A 14,245-nucleotide genomic window follows, 5' to 3' on the forward strand; every position below is an offset into this window, starting at 1 on the left:
CCAGGTAGGTTGTATCTACCCAATCTCCCTTATGCAAATGTTTGTCATTCCTTTAAGGAACTTCAGAAAGTCTGAGAGACATTCCGTCCCATTACAAAAACCTGTTTAGCTTTCCCTCTGTGTATCCAGGTACTTTAAATATAGGACACTATTGTTAAAAATAGGTTCTTCAGGAGAGTTGGACCTTCAGGTAAATAACACGTTCACTTTATGTGGTTGTTCCTGAGTGTATGAAATTGTTTTGGTTTGGTTTTTTTCACTTTTATAGCACAGTCAGAGTTGGACTGGATATCTGTTTCTATACATACAGCACTTGCCAGTAAGACCTCTCCTGTGATGTCTGCTGTCCGTCGTGTTTTAATGAAAAAACCTCTGATGAGATTTGAAGTGAGGAACTGCTGTCTGGAGTGGAATGACTTGCCATGTTTAATTTTTTTATTGGCAGATTAGACATGGCCTTCAGATTGGAAAATTTCACGTCTGCTTAGCAATTGCTTAAAGATTTAATCTATGGTGTGACTAAATGCATTCCTGACAAGACTACAAATTGCTAATGATGCGGTTATTCTTCCCTGTCGGTAGATTCCCTCAGTAGATTGTCTTGGAGGAGACTTGATGAAATCATTCTGATTAGCATACTGCATTAGACGTTATCTTTTCTGATTCAGTATATTGTTTTTTTGATTCTCTTTTGTCGTAGCAACTCTGAAAGCAGTATTGTAGACTGACATGAGGTGATTTTAACTGTTCTATGGTAGCAATTCACTGTTGTTACTTTCAGTTGGTTGAGGACAGGTCTGAATTTGGCAATGAACCTTTGAAAGCGTTGAGCTATTTAAGGCAAAAGAAGCTCAAAAGAGTTGAACTTGGTGAGTTAAATTAGCATTTCCCTGCCAGGCAATAATATGAAGTGTTTGTCCAAAACTCTTACATTATGTATGATCTGACACTTGCATGTGTCTTTCCAGTAGCCTTAGTACATGGAACAATTCCCATAATCTGGAAATAAGCTACTGCTTAATAAATAAGCAGCACATAGTGTCAGTGTGAATGATTAAAAGCAGACTATAGCAAACTATGGCCACGTTAGTGTAGTGCTTTATTTTTTTTGTATATTTTGAATTAATTCCCTGGTACCTTTGTCAAGAAATGTATTGGGAAAGGTGAGGGGAGGCCTAGTATGGCCATCTCTGACATGCCTGAGGAACAGCAGAGACCAAACTGTTTGATGACTTTACTTGGCGCTTTAGGTCCTCTCCTGAATCTGGTCTGAGACTACAGCTTCTCAGGGCAGCAGGTTTTCCGAAGAAAATGATCCATGTGTTCAAGCAAACTTAATTTGTATTCATGGTTTTGAGAAAAGTCTTAGAAGATTAAGGAAGAAAAACTGATTCTGGAACTTTCAAGATTACACGGAATCGAGGAAATTTACTCTGCCTTTCTCAGTTTCCTTAGACTGGTGACCATCCACTGTTCTGGGTTTGATCTGGTGAGGTTTTGTCTGCCTGATTTTAAAATGGCTGCGGTACTTGTAGCTGATCAGGTCAGCCTCAAGACTTGAATATTATATGCAGTAGCTGTGTCCACATGACTGTGAAAAGAACAAATAAGTTGCTTTTATCTCTTTTTTCAGTTGCCCAGAGCTGATATTAAGAGCTAGAGACTGGATCTGAAACTAATTAGTGCTCTGGGGCTGAACGTTACTTGTCCCACGTATTGAGCCAATGTAATTTTGGGAATAAGTCCATGTTTGGGACAAGAACAAACCATTTTTGTATGATTTTAATTTAAAAGTAAATTTAAGACTTCTCTGTGACTGTTTAGAGCTAATCACATGTTGAGATTAATACGGTAAATCACAATGAAGATGGATAGCAGTGTTTTAGATCATTATAAATTCACAGCAAATAACAAGATATCGATATACTGCTTTTTATTACTCTGGAAATGGTACCTCCTGTAGCGACAATTTTTGCAACATATTCAGTTGTTACAAGGTGGTGCTTCAAGATCAGCAATTAATGAGTCTGATCTGACTGTTCTAAGAACAAATGTCAATTAAAGAACTCAAACACTGAGAATAAATGTCAATTAAAGATCTGCAATTGTTTTCTTCAAAGTTTAATGTATCCTTTTCCCTCTTCTTTGCCTGTTATGTAGGACATGTGTGAGTTAAGGGGAGTTTGAGAACAGGCAAAATACGTGGAGGTCGTAGGTTTTCAGGTTTCGGAAGCTGTAGTGTCTGGAGTCTGGGCAAGAATTACGTGGCTGCATCTGTAGTAAATATGTTTTGAGCAAGGTATATTGTATGCATTCTGTCGTAAGACTTTTAAGGAGACCAAACCTCCTGGGCTTAGGGACAGCACTACAAGTTGGTAACGGAAGTGCTGAGTGGCTCATATACATGCGTATATACATGCACATGTGCTTTAGCTGTATGTGTTTGCATGTATGCACAAGTACAGAGTTTCAGTGATGAGAGAGTTTTTCATTTTATGTCAGTTGCTTTTCAGTTTTAGGTGGCAATCTGCATGCAGTACTGATTTTAATGCTGTACCTCGGTTGCATGTTAATTTGGTTGCCATGTGAATGCAAATCTGCAAGGGAAAAATCGAAAACCTATTATTGTAGTTTACCAAGTATCCTGTGGTGTTCCTCAAAAAAGATTGCAAATTTTTGCATATTAAAAAAGCAGCTGCTGCCCTTGGAGTCACAGATTTACCCTTACTTGTGCTAAATTTTCTGAGAAACCAGGATAGGGTTTTTTTGGTGTGTTTTTTTTTTTTTTTTTCTCTTTCCTGTTTGTATTTCATGCATTACCTACTTTCACTTTAGGTCACACAGTTCAGTAGGGAGGCAAAAGGAAAAAGAAGAGACCCTGGAAAGATGCAGTTTTAATAGGCATTTATTAAAATAATTTCTGTAAGGGAATTAGGAAGGGTAAGCTTGTCCTGCTTTGTTGGGCTGGTGTGATGGCTCCTCAGAACTTGAGTCACTATTGTGAAGTGATTTATTTTTTTTACAGATGAAGAGTTGAGCTACAGCTCAAGGTCCTGTACCCTGATTTGCAGAACATAACATAAGGTCATTCTGTTCCTTACCAATTTGCATGGAGATAATGTCTGGTTTTTGAGGTATGGTGAAACGCATACACCTTGGTGCAAAGCTGCAGGTAATGCTTCCATCTAAGATTCCAGTTTGTAAAGTCTGCTCATCTGTGAAATGATGGTGATTATGCTGCTGACGTTCTATTGATCTGTATCTTCGTGTAAAATTGGTTCACTTTGCCGTAGGTTAATTGGAAATTTCTGTTGACTGGTATTGTGTGTTTGACTCTGTGACAAATAATTTCCTGCCAGCTGCTAACCTCTGGGTTAAATTAGTGGCAAGGTTGGCTGAGGTCACAGCAAGCCTCACTTGGGGCATTGATGGCTTGATGGCTCTTTTGGTGTAGAATGTGGTAGTTTTGAATGTTTTGAAATGACAAGTAAAATAATTTGGTATGGCAACAGCTGGTATCATCTGTTTCGGTCTGTAATGGTACTGTGTTTATATCTGTAAAAGATTTTACATTTACCATGTTAAATTATTATCATAATGAGTGGTAAGTGCATTGTCACATAATTTTTTGATACATATATGGGAAGAAAAAGAAGATTTTTTTAAATTATTAATATTTTTTGAGTCATTTGCAACTGTATAGATTCCATTCTGTCTGCCTTTGGATCTAATAGGGTAAAGGAAATTTTCTTTGAAGTACTACATGTGTGCAGTAAAAATACATTAGGGAAAAAGTGTTTGTGGTGCTCAGTGTCACTGGGACATTAGAGAAATGCATAAATTTCAGTTTGAGGTTAATAGGACAGCAGCTTTGTTCCTTTTGTTGCCACACATGCTGTAAGTGGGGCACGAGTGCCATTGACAAAAGCAGGCAGTAGTTAGGGTGTTAATAAAACCAGCTGGAAACAGCTGATGAAGCAGTCCAGGTGGTGACATTCTGCTGCCTTGCATAGAAATGCACTTGGAATAGGGAGATGCCAGCCCATGTTTCTGAAGGGCTGTATGCCAGTACAATCACATCTACCATGTATTAGCTGGCTCTGCATCCTTTAATGGAGGAAGGTTATTAAGAGAAGGTGGAACTGGGAAACTGACGAAAAAGTGGTGTTTAGCAACAGAATGTAAAGATCAGCAGTGAGAAAATGAGAATGATGGGAGATACACAGCAAAGTGAAGAAGTGCAAAGCAAGATACTCTTTTTAATAGTCCGCTGCAGTTCCTCTCCATCTTGCATTACTTGAGGGCAACCTTATCACATCCGATTATTGAAAAAAGAGGTTCTGTGGGAATAACGTATTCATATTATTGTTTATATTACTTAAAATATTCAGAGCAGACCATGCTTCTGAAAAAATGATGGCAAGCTTCGCCCCATCTTTGTATTCCAGCAGCAGAACTGAAACATCATGTGCATTTCCTTGCCTTTTGGTGAGAAGAATTAGACCAGCTTCACGTGGCGTCAGCTTTGTTTCCCAGACAGTGTATTCATCTGGATGAGCTGAGGCAGGTGGTTGGTTGTAGACCTGTGACCTCTGAGGGAGGCTGCTGTGTCTTGCTGTGGCTGCCTGAATCTGCTGGGCTGAAACCTGTTTCCAACTTGATGCCAAGGCATCAGAAGCAATGTGAGTGAGCTCTTATGTATGCTGGACTCGCAGGGCTCCACTTGCTGTTCCAATGTAATTTTGTTCATTCTAGAAGACTGGTTATGCTCTCAGTATAATGAAAATTGTGTTTAAATGAAATTTTTGTCCATGAAAACCAGTAATGTCATAGGGAATGTTGTCCTCATCTATGGAGTCAGTTTGTCTGCATTCTGGCACGTGCCTGCTTTGATATCCTTGGATATCCCATGTGTGAACAGGTTTTGGGTCCAGTTGTAGTTCTTGGGCTGGATTCTGTTGAACGTGTCATGAAAAAGAATTTAATTCCTTTTGAAACATTAGTGGGAGACTTTCTGGGAGGATGGTTTTCAACTGAATACTTATAAGTGCTCTTGTGCTGTACCATATCTTGAGCACACTGGCAGGAAGGCAGGGAGACATGCTCATGCATGTGCTTGTCCTCACTCTTGCAGATTTTAACAGAAAACTGGAAAAATCTTAAAGGTAGCATATTTGAGTTGTTCCTCTTTGCTGACCTTAGATTTCCATTCAGGTAAGTGTAGGGAAAGTGATATTCTTTATGTCAAGATACTTTGATATCAAGAACTGGCTTTTAGAGTAGACTGCATTCCGCATTCCATTATTATTATATTAATCTATTAATATATTATTATTTACACTCAACAAGAAGTACAGGGTCCTGCACTTGGGTCGCAACAACCCCACACAACGCTACAGGCTGGGGGAAGAGTGACTGGGAAGCTGCCTGGTGGAAAAGGACCTGGGGGTGTTGGCCAACAGCCAGCTAACATGAGCCATCAGTGTGCCCAGGTGGCCAAGAAGGCCAACAGCATCCTGGCCTGCATCTGAAACAGCGTGCCCAACGGAACAAGGGCAGCGATCGTCCCCCTGCACTGGGCACTGCTGAGGCCGCACCTCGATCCTGTGTTCAGTTCTGGGCCCCTCACTGCAGGAGGGACGCAGAGGGGCTGGAGCGTGTCCAGAGACGGGCAGCGGGGCTGGTGAAGGGTCTGGGGCACAAGTCTGATGAGGAACAGCTGAGGGAACTGGGGTGGTTTGGTCTGGAGAAAAGGAGGTTCAGGGGGGAACCTTACCACTCCCTACAGCTCCCTGACAGGAGGCTGTGGGCAGGTGGGGTCGGTCTCTTCTCCCAGATAACAAGTGACAGGACAAGAGGAAACTGCCCCAAGTTGCACCAGGGGAGGTTTAGTTTGGATGTTGATAAAAATTTCTTCACCGAAGGGATGGTCGAGCATTGGAACAGGCTGCCCAGGGAGGCGGTGGGAGCACCGTCCCTGGAGTTGCTTAAAAAATGCATAGATGTGGCACTCGGGGACATGGTTTAGTGATGGACTTGGCAGTTCTGGGTTAATGGTTAGACTTGATGTTCTCTAAGGTCTTTTCCAACATAAATGATTCTATGTTTATATTTTATTTACACTTCAGGTGTTTTAGGGTACTGTAATGAAGAATCATGCTCTACGTTATACTCAAAGCCAGGAAAGCAGTATTTGAGTATGATGTAAATATAGAAGTGTATAGCCATGTATTTTGCATTAGGCACTTTTTACAGTGGAAAATTCTATTTAAAGGTGATGATGCTTCTGAATTAATAATAGCACAGAATTGTTGCTATCAAAGTCTGTGCTGAATTCTTCATTTAATGTGGAGTAATTGTCTTTTCCTCTCTGTTTTCCTGATGGGGGAGGAGGGAGGGAAATAGATATGTGTTTGCCTTTGTTTTTTTTCCTTATCTTCTGCTATCTTACGTATAAATAAAACTTTTAAACTTCGTTTTCATTACAGTTAAGCAAAAACTAATAAATGCAGTACTGGAATATCTGAAAGACATTCATGAGATGAACTTGAGAGGGAAAAGATTTCTTAATTGGCATCTTTTTCTAAAAGAATTTTTTTTAATCAAAAATTTTAATAAAAGAGACATGTCACATAATGTTAGATGATACAATTTGCTATTGAGATGTGTCTAGTTGGGGGAGACTGCTGTGAAAGGGACTGTAAATACTGAAAAATGATACAGAAGTGAAAATCCTGGATACAAACCTTGTTCAGCCTTGTTCTGTGAAAAGTTCTGTATGTGATTTTCCTTCTAGAAGAGAAGATAAATACAGCTGTGTCCATGAGAACTGCTCTGTGTTGTAACTTGGCTGACTGGTCAGGAATAGCTGTACAGAAATGAGCATTATTTGATACAGAGGGCTGCTTTTATTCGTGAACTATCTCTGTCTCCCTCGAAGACCAAGAGCAGAGCAGAGCCTGGAACAGAGTCACTGTGTAATTGGAGCTTGCTGAGAAATGTCATGCCTGTTGTTTGCTTGGCATGGTATGCAGAGAAAACCACAACTCCAGGGTAGCAAAGATCACATCCAAGTTTTTCCAGCGACCTAGCCAAACCTGAAGGAGTTTACCCTTCCAGCCAATTGCCTCTTGAAAGCCTTCCAATTTCCAACTTTCTTTTCTTTTCATAATCACTGTTAAAATATACTGGAACATCTTCATTAACATTTGTTCTTACAAGAATACTGCAGGCAGTAACACAACTGAGAGGCATTTTCATTTGGGGTAGGTTAGTTACTGGTTACACGTAACATGAAGTACTGTACAAAGGTACAGATAAACCTTGTGGTCTGACACTGATAAATCTTCATGCTGTGATTATGTGATGTTTGAATGGCATGAGCTGAAACTTCTATTGTAGACCTCACATCTTGGAAGCTTTAGTGTAAAAGCAGATGCAGTTATTGTGATTATCCTGTGAAATCAGCCTATACAATTCAGTCTTATTTTGGCTTGAAAGCTGTAAAAACTTCTGAACAGAAAGCATCCAAGTGCTTGCTTTATATATTCATCCCAGGGAATTATTTCAGTCCCAGTGCTTGGCACATCCCACGTTTTAGAGACATTAATGTACAGAAGTCTCAAATGGAAATTTTAGTACTAGATTTAGTCATACGGTTTTCCAAATGTAAGATTTTATCGTGGTTCCTCTGCATAAATTATAGTGATCTAAAATGAAGTCTGAGGAAATGGATAATAAAGGTGAGAGATTGTTTTCTTCAGTCTTGTTTCTTTGGTCTCTGCTCTTTTTCAGTCTTTGTTTTTTTCCTTCGTTTGACTAGAGAGAGATGAGGGTGATCCTCTTAACTAAGGTATCCATTTAACTCTTACCATCTCCTGAGGGAATTATAATAACATAATGATATTTAAGGGAGTATTTTCATTACTGTACATTTAAATGGTGCTAACTGCTGTTAATAGAGGGGAGCAGCCCAGCAGAGTAAAAGAGAAGCAGAAATGCATAAGGTGTAATGAGACTTTTGAAATGATTTCATTTTGAAAACTATTTGAAGTCTACTTTTTTTCGAGGTTCGGTGTTGGACAAACTTATCTGCTGGTCTGTGCCTAGAGAGTACTGTTCCCGTTTCTCTTCTCACGGATGACGTCAGCTCATTCGTATGGGCTGGTACATGCAGAGCTGGAGCAACAACTTCACTCTTTCTGCCAGCCAGAGAAATAATGTCTCAGGTCTTGCCGGTATCCTGGAGGTGGCATAGGCAAGGGAGGCATAGCTATACTGTTATGCACCTGCATCATGGCACCGTGAAAGCCCTGCCCTTGACGTTTCAGTAAAAACCTTTCCCTTCCCTCGGGTCACCTCTGCTTCCCTTTCTGTCTGCTCCCCTGGCGATTGTTTTTTGTTTTCTCTTCCCTTTTGACATGTTTCCTGCAAGCATGTAGGGCTTAAACATTGCTTGTTTGCATTCTTTGGATTCCTCAACAAAACAACCTTTGTGGTGGTTTTGTTTTCCACCCACCAGGCCATATCAGACAGTTGCTCTGTAACATCAGGCTGTGGGTGGAGAAAAGACGGCACAGAAGTAATTTGTGTAGTGCCCAGTCAGCTGCAGTTTCCTCCGTGACGTGCCCTGGACAGGTCTATTCTCTTCTTACCTGAAATCCCTTTAAATAACTTAAAAAACCCCCCAAACTTCTGGGATGAAGAAACATGGATTTATTTCATTTCTGAGCATATGGTAGGTCATTAAACTGATGTGTGACACTATCTCTTTCCTTAATGACAGCAGTGGTTGTAGAGTGGTAGTGGTAGCCTGTGGTCCCAGGAGTGAAGGGGGGGAAGGAAAGTAATCTCACCAGATTATTTCAGAACTATTTAAATCCAAAACGAGTGTTTTACTCAGTTTAGACTTCAGTCCACTATTGAATCAGCATCAGAGCTTTGGCAGTGCAAACTTACCTGACTGTCATTGTTCAAAGGGAAGGAAGTAACGTCTTATTTTTCTGACAGAATTAACACATTTTCAGACCTGCTGCCTGTGCTGCAGCCCGCGTGCACTGTTATAAAAGCAGCAGCTTAGTTTTTCCTGTTTGTGTCATGGCATAAGCTTTGATGTGTGTTGCTCAGAAGATGGTTGCTACAGCACCCGTCCTTTATCCCCTTGTGATGCCTGTTTCTGTCTCGATAGACTCAGAAGTAGAAGAAGCTTTTATTATTTTTGTTAAAATTTTGCCGTTAAAGATTTAGTCTCATTCTTTTGTGTTTTCCTATTGCATAAGGTGTACTGACCACAAGTCTGAAAGTGTAGCCCTTTCTGAAGAACTGCAGCAGAGTTCGGTGCAGTTTTAGAAAATTTACAGATGTGCCACTGGGATTTGCTGAGGTTTTGTGCTTAATAATTTAAGTATTGCTATTTCTGAAGACTTTCTAGACGTTAGGCTAGAGGCCCCTGGGATCATCTGATCTGACCTGCATATGAATCATAAGCCAGTAACTTGCATGTAGTTATTCTTAAATTGAGCCTAAATACTCATGCTGGACTAAAGCCTAGTTTTTTGGCTGAAACGATCTTCTAGAAAAGGAAAACATTAAAATAAGTTGAGTGCACGTTCCATGGGTGTGGAGCATCAATGCCTAATTACCCTCCCTTTTTTTTTTTTTTTCATCCAAGTTTGTAATGAAGATATTTCTGCTTTCATTTCCCACTGTTTTTGTTGTGTGGTGGGCTAGATTAAAGAAAGCTTTTAGTACGTACTTGTCTCCCCCTGTGAAGGTACATGGGAACTACAGACACCTCCTAGTTTTCCTTCTTGACCAGCTCAGCGGCTTGAACTCAGGCTCTCATTTGAAGTTTTTTTTCTCCAGTCTCCAGTCATTCTTGTAGTTCTCTTCTACACTTACCTGAACTTTATTCTTACACTTTTAAAAAGTGCATACTGAGGCTGTATTCAGTGTTTTTGTCTCAGTAATGCTTTTTAAGATCTTGTTTTGAGATTTAAAATCTTGGCTGGGCTTTAGCCCAAGTCTGAAACTGAACTGTTTTACAATTTGCTTCTTTTTATGGCTATATATGAATGTAGCTACTGCGGCTTTAGGAATTAAATTTCTCACAGCATGCAGGATGAATCTCATTGTGGTCTTCTGGTGGTTGTCTTACACTTCAGCAGTTATGTACCAATTTGTTATATGCAACGTGCAAAATCTACTTTTTTTTTTTTCCTTGGAGAGAGAGTGAATTTATTTTGACATGATAAATCAGAATGCCCATTATAACAACTGTTACTTTGGCATGCTAATAAGCAAGGAAGAAAATGCAGTCTTAAGTATATTTGCATGCATTTGTAACTGCTGTCACCCAAATCCTCCAAAGATGTGTGGAATCTGTTAGACAAACTATCTCTTAGCTGAAGTTTACCTGAGGCTGACTTTCCTTTGGCTAATCAATAATTAGGTTTGATTTAAATATACATCAATATAGATATATGCACATGTATGTATATATGTATTTATAGACACATACCTTTGGTTCCTAATCCTGAGATGAAAAAAAACCCTGAAATTTTTGTGGAGTATCACGTATTTAGGTGTTTACAGGATGGGAGTTATATTTTGCATAACCTGATAGTCTTTTGATACTGAAAAAAAGAAAATGTGATCTTTGAACAATGAAAAGATGTAGGAAAATACTCCACATTTAGGTGGAAGGAACTTCTATAGTGAAAGAGTTTTGACTTGGTTTGTCTATGAGAAGTGACTTTTTTCTTAAAAGCTGATTTTGGAGTGCAGGGTAACTGCTAGGAGAAGTACCCACTTTAAATCTTTCCTTGGTAAGGCGATGATGAGTCACAGCAGACCTAGCAATGGAGAAAATTTTTGTGCAGATTTCCATATTGAAATTCATTTTCCTCTCTTGAATAGTAGAGTGTTGCTTGTGAGTTTAAATCTTTCTTTATCTCTGACTATTCCATTACAAAATGCATAAACCTTTCATATTATGGCTGGTTTTCATGATACTTTTCTAATACTAGGCAGAACTACTGGTAACACTAAAGCAGTATGAATGTAGTATTTTCTTTAGGGTGGAGGTGACCTTTTGATGGATAACGTCCTTTGGTGATGAGTTACTAGCTTCAGATATTTGTATGTCATTTGATCTCTCTGTAACATGTTTTCTAGTGTCAGATTTGTATGTAATTGTTGCCATATTGAAAAAGGCATTTGTTTTCAAGTTGTACAATAAATGAAGACATCTAAGATCAACCAGATTGAAATCTTACTTGTGTGTCGTGAAAGTTAATCCATTCTAATGCTCGTGTGTGCTAGCATTGGTGGCTTGATGTGATCCCACAGGTAGCCTGTGGGATGCTCGGATTTGCCTGATGCTTTTTGCTGGAGGGGCTGGGAGTGGATATCGTTGCAGGTACAGGCAGTTAGTGCTTTCTTCTGCCTGCAAACCCATAAGACCTGTGCTGTTCCTCAGAGGGAGGTCGGGAGGCAGCCTCTCTCAGCATCACTTGTGTTCTTCTGGGTGCCTCTTGCTGGGTAACCTGCACTGTGGTGGGCTTTGCCACTCCCCATACCCATGTTCTGCTCCTCCAGTCTTTGTGCAGACAGTTTGAGAAAGACAGATGGATGTGTTCGATCGCTGTTGTTGCTGGGGAGGACGTGGGAGAAGGGATGTGGAGAGAAGAGGACTTGTGGTGCTTTGTGGAGTTCAGCAGTGCGAAGGAGCCACAGCCACTGCCTGGCAGTAGGTAGCTGCCTCTCCAGAGATGGTGCGGAATTCCTGGTCTGGCCTCTGCAGCTGCTGAGATTGGATTTTGCTGGCCTTTCAGCTCCTGTCAGAAGAATAACAGTTCAAGAGCTAGTGCTTTTTGGTAGTTCGTGCTTTTTTCCAGAAAGGCTTTTGAAGTCCTCTGTTGGTTTGTTGCTTCTGCGTAACAGACTTTCTTAAATAGTTGCAACTTGACTGCAAGATGTGGCAATTGGTTTTCCTTTCTATTCAGCCCTGCAAGCAGACTGTAAGCCTGTACCGGGTTGTTGTTACTCCCTGAACAGATAATTTTCTAGGCCTGAAGGAAAGGAATGTGTCTGTTCAGTGTTTTGTAAATTGAGTTCAGTTTCGTGTTGCTAGACCTATTTTGTTGACTGAATTTACGTTGCTGTACTTTAAAAGATTTGTAAAAAATTAATCTGTAGTGGTTTAAAAAAAGTCAGTTTTTGTTTGTGGTGATGTGCTGTTTGATAGAAGATAAAGAGGATGGTAGAAGACAATGTATTTTGCCATTTTAAAATGCTGATTACTCTTAATGAATTGCATCTTGAATTCAGCTTAATGGAAAAACTATCCTGAAATGGAAAACTATCTTTACCAGCACTGTCTGTCACAATGACTGATTTTTTTGTCGTCTTCTCTATGTCTAAATAAGATGCAGAAAGTAACATGAAAACATTCCTTCTGATTCACAGTCCTTTCAAGTCAGAACTCCTAGTAGTAAGATGACATTCCTAGAATCTTCTTCAAATTTGGTTGCAAACCGTGGTTTCTGGAAGAATCAAAATGGCTTTCCTTTGAAATTCCTAGATTTCTTTTCCATTGTGGCTTTGATAATAATAATAATAATAAGCCCCTTTTCCAACTGAGGAATTGCTCTTCTGTGTTTCTGGGCTCTTCCTTGTATGAAAGATCATTTTTATTTCAGAAGTTATGTCCTGGTAGCAACAGCATGTTGAGTTGATCATCTCATGGGCTGCAGAATGCAGGGAGATGAAAAGGAAACCAAGAGAGCATAAAGGGGGAAAATACAAGTAGAAAGTACGTTTGTAGAGAGGTGTGTGGTCAGGAGAAAAAAGCAGGGAAGTGAAAGACCTAGTAAATCAGTAAATAAAAGGGAAAGGGATGGTGATGGATGGTGAAGGAACAGGGAAAGCTCTAGACAGGAAAACTTGACCCCTGGGCAAAAAGTCTTTGTTTTGTTTTTGTAAGACCTGGGGCTTGATTTCCAGTTTTGCTGAGCTTTCACAGAGGTATGAAAGGGGAGTGACAGAAATGTAGAAAGCCTGGGATAATCACAGAAGAGAAACTTATCAGTGCTCGTATGTAGTCTCACATAAATGTCTGCTTCAAATGCAAAAGAATGTGTATCTAGAGGTCAGGAGAATGTAAGAGAACTAAGGCTGAGATAGCCACACTGGGAGAGCAAGAAAATGCTGAACAATTATGTGCTGTTTTTAGTGGCACGCTTTGAAGTGGATGTGGGCATGGAAGTTTTGACAAATTGATAAAGGAATGTAATCTGGGAACAAATAAATTCAATGGATTTTAACCTTGTTAGGGAAAATAACATTCATAGAAGTTTATATATAATATAAATTATACATTAATATTATATAAATTATACATTAACTTTGAAGGCCCCTTTATAACTGCCATAACTTAAGATTTCTTTAACTTTTTGACTGGGTATGGTTATAGTCTTTAATACAGATACAGGTATTTTAGTCAGACATATCATCATAGTGATGACTATGTGCAATAGATTAGAATCTTTAACCTGGTAAATGTTTTGTAGGACTGGTTTGGTTTCGGTTTTTTGTGGTTTTTTTAGAAGTTGTCACAGCAAGGAATATGTTCATCTGTGAACTATCAGGAAAGTTTCAGGTTTTTTGTAATCGTGACCGCTCTGGCCTAGGCTTAGCTTGTTTACATTCAGCTGCAATAACTGCTTATTTTAATCACATCTAATCTTGGAAACCCATCTATCTACAGAGGGTTGCATATGTAATGCTTAATTCTTCTATAATTACATATAACAAGCTGTGTTCCTGTGCTTGGCAGTAGCTTTGGGGCATGGTGCGAAGAAATTGATTGTAAATGGATAATTCCTGACTTCTTGTTTACAGACTTCTCAAGCGGCTTTATCTGTTTTAATCCAAAAAGCAGCCCTTAGAACTGAAGTCTAATCCCAAAGCTGTGTTGATGTAAATGATTTGCATGCCAAAAGAACCACTTACGTGAAGGATAAAAAAGTGGGCCTCAAGATGGATTTTGTTTTAGAATAGCTGCTTAAGTATGTAAACTTGGTCTTATTAAAAATAATGAGAGAATCTGTGTATGCCATTGGATAATCATAAATGTTTTTGTGCTATTTTTTTTTTTCTTTCCAGATTTGAACATGGAATTCAACCCATCAGATCATCCACGGGCCAGTACGATATTTCTCAGTAAATCGCAAACAGATGGTAG

General features: G+C 39.5%; 1 protein-coding gene across 6 annotated transcripts in view; it reads left to right on the forward strand.

Moving 5' to 3' along the window:
* CCNY (cyclin Y) overlaps positions 1 to 14,245 on the forward strand; it is a 129,325-nt gene that overhangs the window by 62,281 nt on the left and 52,799 nt on the right. For 3 of the 6 annotated variants that reach the window (XM_055805147.1, XM_055805153.1, XM_013296421.3), the window contains exon 2: positions 14,167 to 14,241. In XM_055805147.1, coding sequence (XP_055661122.1) covers positions 14,167 to 14,241 — 75 coding nt within the window. Of the gene's footprint in view, positions 1 to 3,149; positions 3,173 to 8,604; positions 8,738 to 12,290; positions 14,070 to 14,166; positions 14,242 to 14,245 lie in introns of those variants that run through there. The other 3 variants (XM_055805151.1, XM_055805148.1, XM_055805150.1) reach the window with 3 other exon arrangements.

Source organism: Falco peregrinus, chromosome 5 (assembly GCF_023634155.1).
Source record: "Falco peregrinus isolate bFalPer1 chromosome 5, bFalPer1.pri, whole genome shotgun sequence".
Lineage (NCBI taxonomy): Eukaryota > Metazoa > Chordata > Aves > Falconiformes > Falconidae > Falco > Falco peregrinus.